The sequence below is a fragment of the Coenobita brevimanus genome, chromosome 78 (genome assembly GCF_032717465.1).
Source record: "Coenobita brevimanus isolate Jiangsu-jjx chromosome 78, ASM3271746v2, whole genome shotgun sequence".
Classification (NCBI taxonomy): domain Eukaryota; kingdom Metazoa; phylum Arthropoda; class Malacostraca; order Decapoda; family Coenobitidae; genus Coenobita; species Coenobita brevimanus.
The window spans coordinates 6,062,210-6,074,073 of NC_137031.1; the positions used below are offsets into that span (position 1 = coordinate 6,062,210).

The 11,864-nt window shown below is 41.8% G+C and overlaps 1 protein-coding gene across 1 annotated transcript in view; it reads left to right on the forward strand.

Annotated features, from left to right (window-relative positions):
* LOC145408653 (uncharacterized) overlaps positions 1–7,093 on the forward strand; it is a 198,893-nt gene extending 191,800 nt beyond the window's left edge. Inside the window, exons 16-18 of the mRNA XM_080279336.1 lie at positions 1,497–1,586; positions 5,844–6,328; positions 6,914–7,093. Of these exons, the coding sequence (XP_080135462.1) occupies positions 1,497–1,586; positions 5,844–6,328; positions 6,914–7,093 (755 nt within the window). The remainder of the gene's footprint in view (positions 1–1,496; positions 1,587–5,843; positions 6,329–6,913) is intronic.
* The last annotated feature ends 4,771 nt before the right edge of the window (positions 7,094–11,864 follow it).

The following is an 11,864-nucleotide window of genomic DNA, read 5'->3' on the forward strand; positions in this document are numbered from 1 at the left end:
GGTCCGGACGTTATAAGAACAAATTATAGCCTATTACACTTACCTTATGTTGGTGGAGATTTCATTCTTTTAGTAGATTATACCCCGTAGCTCAGTGGCTGATGGAGAAAATGTTTGTCTTCTGCATCCTATACATAGCACTTCATGACAAGCTTGATACCATAGTGTTAATATCATAACTTTGCACTGAGTATGACGAGATGCAACTTTTACGCCTAGATAAGATGAAATTAGTATAGAAAAGTCGTCATTGTTTTGAAGAGAAAGTAATACTTAACTATCCTTCTCGTATCATTCTTCCTGTTCTCCTTCCGTTCTCCTATCTGCATACCTACATATACTCAATCTCTTTTAACTTGAGTTACAAGTGCCATCTCTCCATCTTGGCTACTGAGCTGTAACAGGAAATTTACACGGGAATGCAGTGGTAGTCAGAAAGAAGTGCTATGGACAGGTAATTGAACAGTAGCATTGTCCTATTTTGTTCTTTGGACTACCAGAATTAAGCTGCAGATGTCAAAAATATAGTCAAGTTGAGGTGAATCACCTAAAGGTAAATAACGCTCCAATACTGACCCTCTTCCCCGCAGTCACCTGCCTGTCTCTCGACCTTTTACGTTCATGCAACTCTTTTATTCCAGTTAATGTCGTACGACTAAATTTAGCTGGAAAAGAGTTAAAAGAGCCTGAAGAAGTTAATACTGTTGCCATTAGTTCTTTCTTGATCAGGACAACTCTTGTATTCTTTTCCAGCTAACTCCAGACGATTTTATTCAGGTAGAGTGAATCACAGAAGCCTGAGAAGTTTTAGCCCCTTAAGTATAATGATGTCTTTATTATATCTTATTCTTACGATGGCCATACGAGTTTACGTAACATAGGAAGTTCCTCTGGTTGTTATGCGGATAATGGAAGCTGTATCCAACCAATCAAGTTCATAAGGTCTTCCTGGAGCTGAAAGAAGACGATTATTGGAGGCAGAAATGTAAAAAGGACGGACTTGTACTGAAGAGGCTAACCACTGAACAGGAAAGGGTGCCTGTACAGTCAGGAACAAAAGTTCGCCTATTATTCCACTGCGTCTGCTTCACACTAAGTTCATGTTTTCATTTTACATCCATCCATCCATCATTCAGCCTTTTCTTGCGACATCAGGAGCGTAGGGACCTGGAGCTAAGCTACTCAGTCCCGACATTTAAGACGAGGATGACCAACCTCACTCATCGCTGAGTAGGATTATGTCAGCAATGAACCTTATCCATCCCTCAAACGGAAACTTTTACGGACATCATCTGGCTGGCGTCATCTGGTTATATATTTACCATAGAACGCAGTTAACGGATCCCTGGAATAATGCAGACTCTGTGGATAGTCATATAGTCACCTGGAGGTTGCACTAAATATAGTGAAAGGATGGTTATCGCCCCCCACTTACTGTCTTCATCCATCCCCTGTTAACCTGATGGTCTTTGTGTATGTGTCTTTTTTCGCAGAGCGTGATAAGGAGGAGGTTGTGAGATCGCACACCCCGTCGGGCGTGATCAGCAATCTGTACGTCACACCCTCGTCACTGCTCAACAACGTGAGTACTCACGGTACAGCACAAAGCCTGGCACACACACACACACACACACACACACACACACACACACACACACACACACACACCTGCTTTGTACATTGATCTAGTGCGGAAACAATTTGCATTTGGAACATGCAACCAGATTAAATAGGTGCAACAACAACAAAAATTGGTAATGAAAAGGTGCCATGATGTCTCCTATCCCACTTAGATTATGAGCATAAGCCTGAGGCAGAGGTGGCCAAACAACGGCGTCACGATATGTGACTGTAGGGCAAAAAATCAACTGTGCGGCTGTAACGCTGCACCACTACTTTTGCTGCCACATGTCTTCAGTTAGAATAATAAAACTGATGCAATTATTACACATAGTAGTAAAAGCCCTGATCATAAACATGAAGCATTTCAGGAATGGTAGTTATCTCAGTTGATATCACTGGTTTAAGTAATGAGTAACCTACTGTATGTTGTTGGAAGTACTGAACTGTTAAAACAAACTTAGTTTGTGTTAGATATTGTAGACTGATACTAGATTAGACTGTGGAAGACTGGTACACTTAGATACTGATGTTGTGAAAGGTTAGTTTGTAAAGGGTTTGGTAACTCAAGCAACAGCGCAGTCTTCCTCATAGACGTGGCTTTTAATTTCTGAAAGCAATTGAGAAGAATATGGTAAAAAGGAGTAAATTAAGCTGGCTGAGCAAGTTAATGAGTGAGACGACATCTACAGTGGGAAATATAAGGAGTAGTTAGTCAATAACGTAAATGGAAATGGAACGTGTGCTTCCTCGATGTGAATCTTTGTACATCAAAAACAAAATTACCATAACATCACTGACAAAGCAGTAACCATCGAAGTAATAAAATACTGCAGTAGATGTCTGAGCTACAGTAGATGTCTGAGGTATAAAATACGTCTGAGCCACAGTAAATGTTTTAGCTATGTTAGATATGCAAACTACAGTAAATGTCCGAGAGCTATAGTAGGCAAATGAACCCCATTAGATGTCTCAGCTACAATAAATGTCTAAACTACAGTATATGTCTAAACTACAGTAGATGTCTGAGAATAAAGTACAGTTGATGTCTGAATTGCAATGGACGTCTGAGCTACAGCAGACATTTGAGTTACAGTACAAATCTGAACTAACAGGTGTCTTATGTTACATAAACCGACTACTGGCAACACTGCCGTCCTTTTTACTTCCGCCTCTCCATAAATCTCTTATCTCGTTCTTTTTTGTTTTGTTTCATGAAGCGTTTCCTTCCCTCTTGAATCTTCAGCACTTTCTTCCTTCTCCATCTTACTTTGCTGCCATATGTCTGCCTATATTATCAAGCTTCTGCCAACCAATTCTTCTTCCTCTATACTATCTTTTATCATCTACCTTTCCATTCTCTCTCCAATCCACTTCCCACTCTCTACATGTATAACTTTTTTATAGCTTGTCCCATCTCTTATCCTTCCCTAGCTCTAAGCAGAAAAGCAAATTCTCACTCACAAACACACTCAGACTCACACACTTGCATTCCTATTTAACAATGAGGGTACACTTCTCCGAGATGTTTTCTTTATCACAACTCGAAATGCTTCCTCTCCCCACACATCCCTCCATTTTCCTCACAGCGTTGTTTCTTATACATATTTGGCCCACCTTTATAATAAAAGCAATCTTTGCATTCATAAAGTAATTTTTTCCCCTTCCTTAACCCTCTGAGGCATGTTGACGTGAATGCATTCTTTGTGGTTTGGCATATAAACACACGAAGACGTGAATCTCATTGTTAAGCAGAAAAAACGCTGTCAAAATGAAAGTTTTTGTCCGATTTGCGTCAAATTTTGGTGCGTTCTAGTGGGTGAGTCTCTCTTCCGAGGTAAACATTTGGCAACACTGTAACTGCTCTGATGAGGCAATGCGCAGCAGGAAAATCTCAATATCTCACGACTAGGCGGGCTGACAGGTAGCGCTGCTGTCAGTCGTCCCTTTAAATCCACCATTTTCCCCCTCCCACCCAAGGCAGAAGCCATCATTGAAATACTGTGATCGTAAAATGTTTTTTTTTTTACCATAATGCGAAGTGATTGTGTCTATGGAACATAGATATATTGTTTGTAAAGCATTGGGGCCCGTTATCAGCTGTTAGGCCTAGGGGCAGGAGTATGGTTTCCACTCTGCTTCACCCTGCCCATAAATGATGTGAGTACTTTACCTTTATAATGAAGCCTTGACTTATATTTTGTAAAACATATTGTGCCTGGATTAGTGAAATAACTGACCTACCATAGCAGACATTATGTGCTCCATAGAGATATGCCATAGTCGCTAAGGAAACAAGCAGTCATGTACGACATTGTGTCAAGAAGGGAGTAATAGAGGAGGTTGGGATGGAATCACGTGATAGTGTTTTATATTGCATACGGTTCAGTGTGAAATATACGTATAAAATAGTACAACGAGTTTTCGTCGAGAAATAATGAGTGCATTGACTGACTTAGCTCAAACCTAGCACAAGTATCAGAGATAACAAGCACGCCACACAATCACAGACTTCAATGAAAAGGTATTGTACCAATCTCAGACAGTGCTATATTGCGTATGGCCTAGTGTGAAACATACAAATAAAATAGTGCAGCGAGTGTTCCCTGAGAAATATTGCATGCATTGACTGACTTAACGGAAACCCAGCACAAGGATCAGAGACAAGAAATATGCTACACATATATATGTATGTCGTGCAGCGAATGTTCGTGGAGTAATCTGTTGGTTGCATCACATGTGTAGTGCAAGGAGGAGAGAACAAAATATGCCACACACACACACACACACACACACACACTACTTAACTCCTCGTCTTCAAACCCTTCAAGTTTCTGCCAACATCTCAACACATCTGGAGGAAGTGAGTTATCAGTATTTTGTTGATTTGTATAATGACCTATTTCTATATTTCTATATTTTTTAAACGAATAAGTATTGTTTTTACATATACACATATAGGATGTAAGAAAGTTCAGCTTCAGTATCACTACCTAGCAAAAAGACTGGTGATCATGTCAAGTTTCTGAGAGCACTGTCAAAAAGCTTATGATATTATATATGTATACTTTGAATAAAACAAGAAAATAAAACCTAACGAGCGAAAATATGTAGATGTGGGTGAGGCAGGGAAAGGGAGTGTTTTTATCTCGCTTCCGGGCGAGGAGTATTCTACATTTGTCGTCCATTTACCCGAGAACTAATAGACGTATCGATTTCCTGTAAGAACCATGATAAAGATCAGTGAATTCGACGTATGTACAGGACATAACAATGTGATATCTCTGATGAAAAGTCGTTGTTACATAGGCGAGAATATAAAGATTATTGTGCAAACATGACGAAAGTGCAGCCCGACCGTGAGTACCCAGTAGTTTTTTGCAGTTTACTCGGAAACTGAGGCCCATCAAAAATCGGCGCGGCCCCTGAGAAAAAGTTCATGAAATTCTACACAAAATTATAAAATAAAAACATAACGTGTGCGAGAAAACTTCTGCAGAAAAGCTCCCTGCTTTTTTATTTTTTTCAAAAAATGGCTTTCAGTTTTTGGCTATTTTCTCGAAAACTACAAATCGTAACACAACCGGATATCTCTCATTAGAAAGCTGATGAAATTCTCTGTCAAAACTTCTAACAACATTTTCCTGTATGATGGAAAGCATTCGAATGGTGATGTTGGGAAGTGAAATTGATGTTGCAAAATTTTTATTCAGGGCCGCATAATGTTGTTTTATTTGTGTGTGTTTTTTTTTATGCTTATCAGCTAGAACAAACATCAACGAATAAGATCATATAGGTTTCATGGAGAATACTGAGGTCTGGGTGGCGAAAATAAGGAGAGAATACGTGTTTTCAGTGGTGCGCGGGCGGGCTGGGCGGGCAGCCCGTCGAGTAAAATTGAGTGCCATAAAACTTACTAAAACTTACGCATGCGCGAGAGTTATTTTTCTCCCAGTTTCTATCTCCTTCCCAGTATATATAACTTCCTCTCCAACACTGTTATAGCTCCGTCTGCTCACCACCTTGTATGCCTGCTCATCATCCTGCTTGTCTGCTCTCCATCCTGTTTGCTTACTCACCAACTTGCCTATCTGCTCACACTGCCTTCTGCTCACCGCTCTGCCTGTCTCTTGCCACTCTGTCTGCTCACTGCTCTACCTGTCTGCTTTCCACCTTCCATGTCTGCTCACAACTCTATCTGTCTGCTTCTCTGCATCAGCGAGGTCTGGTGGCGCCTCAGGAGACGGACGTCCTCCTACAAGAGCGGCCCACCTGCCCCCCTCTGGCCTCCCTGGACTCCCTGGGTCGTTGCTCCACCTCCACCTCCAAGACATCCACCTCCAGCGCCTCCTCCACCACCACCGTCGCCCTCAACCCGGACTTCCTCGCTAGAAATCCAGAGTGCCTGGCCAGGCATTCCAGCCACAGGAACCAGGATACCCGGCCAGTCCTCCCGGATTTTGTCCTGCACAGTGTGGACGGTGTGACCATTTATCCGGGACAGACACTGAAAACGTCGGATTACAGGACAAAAAATGTGGATTATCTAACCACGGATCCGAAGTGTTCCAGCTTAAATGAGGCCTGTGTCAATCCGCAGTGGTGTGCCAGAAACTCTAATTGTTTGACTACGAGGCCTGCGTGTGAGGCCAGATACCCAGCCTGTGTTGGCAGGGAGGAAGTAACTGCACTGATCCTGACGCACAGGGTGAGTTCAGTGTAGTGGCTTGTAGCAAACCTGACTGTGGACATTTAGCAGCACTCTTCATTAAACGATTAAATTTTATATGTAATACCTCAGAAACCAATTTTATGGCACTGATACAATCTGTGATTATATAAAGCAATATTAATGGCAAGAAAATGCTCGTATGTGAGATGAAAAATAAATAAATAATAGGCGCTTTGAAGAGTCCACTGTCACTTGAAATACAAGCAATATCTCAGAGTCGTATTTTCGTTGGCAAAAGAAACTTTCTTTGCACGTCTTTAGCAGTTTATCAATAATATTTTACCTTACTACTGACTTCCGTATTATTAATATCGTGAGTACTGGCATATTTTCTGTCTGCAATGTGCAAGAGAATATAATGGTCCAACAGCTAAAACAAATCGCTTAGAAGGAAGTGCTACGAAGTAATCCCTGCAAATTAGAATTCCTTACTCAGCCACTCGAGAATTTGGAGACAAAACAAAAGGAGTCAGCAAATTTTTAATAAGTAACAGGATCTCTAGTTTGAATAAACTGTTAATGGCTACAAAATAAAAATGCTGATAACACTAAATGCTACAGATGTACTGGGTCAAGGACATAAACTATTCCGTGTCTGTGACTAACATGAAGCGCACATTGTGGGTGTGTATCATATATGCATATCATGTACCAAGCATTATCTGCAGCAAAATTTCCCAGCAGACTCCTGCCACGTTTGTGTTCTGCCTTATTAATTTCTTCATTGCTTACCGAAAGTAAGAGAGTATCTTCCCTTCCTACATTTGTTTTTTGTTCACTATATTGCCCCCCCCCAAAAAAAAAAAAAAAAATGTAATACCTTCCATCGCCACAGCAGGCACAAGGAAGTGTCAATGAGCTTTTGGTTGTAATAATACGATCAAAGTGTATAGTCTCGCTGTACGTATAAGGTTCTTAATTCATTGAACAAGATCCCACTCTGTTAATAATAAATGGAGAGTCAAGTAAGTTGTCGGCAGGTTTTGACTTTTTTTTTTTTTTTTTTGTAAATGAAAGTTGTTAACTTGAACTGGAAACCCATCAAAAGAAGAATCCGAACAGCTGAGTACGATGGGCCTCTGAAAGTACATTGTGGCTTCTGTTGCCTCGGCATATCCGTAATTCTACCAGAGGGATGCATCTCCATATAATTTTGATTAGAATATGGAACTCGTCCTCAAGATGTTTACAAGACAAAGCACCATATATTTTTTAATCATCTGCATATTTAAAAACAAATTTTCTCGGGTTCTGCTTTCTGTGTCGTACTAAGACGCTTAAATGGATCATATGCTTTATTGCCGGGTGCACAGTCAGGGACAAAAGATCGCCACCTTTTCCAATGTATCTGTTTCCGATACTTTATATGGCCTGTACATCATTTTCCTCCCGAACACATCATATCAAAGTCAGTCAACTGCGTGCAGAGAGACATGCCAAGTCTTAGTCATCTTGGTAATATTAACCAGTCTAGGTGAGTGAAACGCAGAAGAGGTGGAATATTAGGCGAATTTCCGTTCCTCGGTGGAAATATGGAACACAGGGAGCAGACGAGGAATCGAGAATTCAACAGAGTTGGCCAGTATAAAGTGTGAGGTGCTGTCAGTGGCTGGGAATTGTTTTTGTAAAGGATCCATGCATATTATATTTTGTTCACTTTAACTTGGTGTAAGTATGCCGTCTTTCCGTACTGAATAAACAAATAAGTACAAAGAGATTAATATTAGAATATGATACTGGTCTCGGCAAAGTGTTATGGAAAGGATGTACAGCCGTGGTATTTTCATGGTCTGTCACTGAGCTAAGTGAAATAAGCTGCAAAAGGACGAAAATCCCATAGCTGAAGATAATAATAGTTTACAGGATAAGTCTGCATAACAAACAACCTTTCCTACAGTAAATTTTTGTACTTTTTCACTTAATTTTATCCCTTTAGCTTAGTTGTGAAGTATATTATAGCTGCTTGAATGAAGACGACAGTATGGACAAACAACAGTAAACTCAGAAAAACCGATAAGTACGGCCACGGTTGGTGGTGTCGGTGTTAAGGGAAGGAGGTCCAGAATATTAGGTTGGGCTACAGTGGTATAATATGGCAAGTTGCTGAGATGGTATATGAAGCCAGTGGTGTGTTGGGAAAATATTATTCTCTCTTCACCTTGACGTGGCCAGAAACAGATATCTATCTTCAATGATGCTTTGTAACGTGAGATTACACCAGCATATGACGCAATACACGAAGAAGTGCTAAGAAGAATATGCAAGCATAGCAATGTCTTATGCAGCCACTGAGATGCATGGAAAAGGCAACAGAAGGGCGAGAATCTGGGCCAAGTTAAAGTGAAAGAAGTGTAATACGATGTGGCAAAGGTGAATTGTGCGGCAGAGAATGAAGCTGCTGACGAAGTGAAAAGTGTTGCAGGATCAAATGTTGCAGACAAATAGTGCTGCAGAATGATAGTTGCTTCAGAGCTAAAATGTGATTTAGAAATGAAAAGAGTAACTGAATGAAAATTGCTACAGAATAAAGTGTTGTAGTGATCAAAAGTTTAGCAGATTGGGAAAACTGCGGAGGTACGAAGTTCTGAAGGATGAACAGTGATGCATGCTGAAAAGTGTCGCAGAGATTGAAGTTGTTGCAAGAATTATAATTGATCTAGGGATATAGTCGTTGCAGAGACTAACTTTTTGAAGAGATAAGAAATGTCGCAAAGACGATGAGTTGATACGACGGATATGATCTGGATACCTATGTGAGAGCTTCGGGGTTATAAAGGGGTATCGAAAGAAAAAGATATATGACAGTGGGAAAACGTGGTAAAGCATCTGGATGGCGACAGCCAAATACAACCACCACTGTCTTTCACCATCGATATAATGAGCATAGGTAAGTTATACAAAGGCTCTGCGACCAAAGGAAGAGTTACATAGTATACTGATGGGAAGAGTTGTGAATAAATCTAAATGCTGTCTATGGCCCCTTACTATGAGACAAACTAGAATGTGAGTGCCAGTGAATAGGAAAGACATGCTGCTCATACGTAAAGTAAAGAAACTGGCAAAGGCATTTCTTACAGACTAAGTGCTGGAAAGGATATCACTGTATACTGAAAAGTTATATTTCTTCGATAATAAACATTGATGTTTTATTAAAACCTTGACAAATCAGAGAAATTTTCGACTAAATAAAAAAAAGCTTTCAAGCACTGTAACCTACACATAATGTAGGTTAGGCATTCATATACGTATCACAAATACCCATATGTAGTTACATATAAATGCCATTTTATACCCTCACACACATTAACTGAAAACAGTAATGGCAGCACGGCTGAATGAGCAGCCTGACCATTTGCTATCTTCACGGGCTTGTTTACACGCTCGCCCTCTAAGATTTAATAACACAAGCTATAGATTTTGCTGGTTTGTTGTATTGTACTGGGAAGAGGGTCTGGTCTGGCTGCTTGTATGTTCACGTGTATGCTCTGTACCAGATGGGAGACTGTGGATTCACCTAAATTGTTGAGTACACAGTTGTTCGTACTACTGTGTGTGTGTGTGTGTGTGTGTGTGTGTGTGTGTGTGTGTGTGTGTGTGTGTGTGTGTGTGTGTGTGCGTGCGTGTGTGTGTGTGTGTGTGTGTGTGTGTGTGTGTGTGTGTAAGAAGCATTTAGTAATTTTCTCGAGAAATCAGAATCAAAACCCCACAGCAGTGCATGGGTATATGGTGTCCATCAAGGGGTCGCTGCACAGTGCCAGTGTGTACAGCCAGAAATGCTTTTTTAACGGTGCTGTAACACTTATTAAGTGACAACGAGGTATTGATACCCGCAGCAAAACAAGCACAGCAAAACTGTGCAGTTCCACTCCACAGCAGGAGACTATATGAACCCCTGAGGCTCACAGTAAATTCTATATTTAAGCCTTAACCGTTTTACGTAAAAATTATATTAGTTGGTTCTACAAAGTTTCTGGAACGGTTCCTAGGCAATGGTACCAATCAGAAGCAATTGCTCCACTTCCTCTTCCCTGGAAAAAGGCTGCCCCCTGGCCTCTTACAGCTAGCTGTGTAGTGGAAAACACTCTCATTTTGACAACTTTATTATTTTCAGTACGGTGAGTTTTTTTTTTTTTTTAACCAGGTTAACACCAAGCGATATTGCTCAACTTAAGAAGGATATTAAATACAGTACTGATGGTATTCCGAAGCTGAACATAATCATCCGTCGGCAGCAGGAGCAAAATACAAAGACGTATTCAGAGTGAAGTAGTTGGTGTTGCCTGCTTATGGCATCATTGCTGACAAAGGAAAAATTGTTGATACTGATATCGTTCCATTTCCTTACAATGAATAGCTAGACTGTAAGCAATGGCTTTTGAAACCCAGTGATGCGATCTCCAGTGTGCAACATGTATTTCTGAACAATTGATTCAATTTCGCAATTGTTCAGTGCGAGAGTGGATTGTTAATAATTTCGGCAGTAATATGTGTATTGCTAGTTGAGATGGTGATGCTTGAGAGGGAGGCCTTCATGTGGTGACACTGACATGACTAGAAGGTGAAGCTGCCCAAAAGTACAATTACCAGCACTAATAACTATTACAGTGACGGACATATTATGGTAGATGTGGCACCGTGTGTTTGTTTACACTGTAGTTTCAGGGGTATGAATGGGCTGGAAACCCCGTTTTCAAGGTCATAATCTCAAACACTGCGATATTATCACAGTGTTCACTCACAGCCCATCTCTTGTCTCGGCAAGACCTCCCGGCGGGACCAGCTTTCCACAGCAGCCATATCAGCCGAGGGACGGGCCCGTCGTTTCTATCTGAGGGAGGGCCCTGGTCTGCCCACCAGGAGGTAGAGGCTCCTCCGCCCTAGACTCCGGCCGACGACCCTCCCTCCGCCACGACCTGGACCGGGGCTGTGCCATCTGTGACGACCAGGACCGGGCCTCCCCTCTGTGCTTCCACCTGTTGCTGCTGGAGAGCTGGGCGAGTCTTTTTCGCCCTTTCTACCAGGGGCAAGGGGGTTGAGCGCAGCGTCGGGGCGTTTCGACCTGAGCTCGTCGGCGCCTTCTCCATCGGCGCCGCGCTGTATACCCGGGTCTAGTCCCGCCCTGCCCTCTTTCGACCATCGTGCTGCTGGCCTCACCATCCACCGCCAAGCCCCGCCCACATTCGTCGATCATCGGTCAGCCGATCTCACCACCAACCATTGCACCTTCCCCTGCCTCTTCCGCCTTTCCCTCGTTCGCCAGTTTGCTGTCCCCGCTATGCTCTAATTGGAGAGCTTGTTCCTGCTTCTTCTCTGACGGGCTCTCTGTTTGCCCGTGCCCCAACAAGTGCGGGGCGAATATTTCAACTCAGCACAACATCACAGTGTTTGAGATTCCCTGCCCAGACAGACTGAAGTGTTTAGTACATAAGGCATGTGTATGCATATCATATCCATACAAAATAAAGCTGCAGTTCTCGAAACATAATTTAGACTAACAATGTACAGTTGGCCA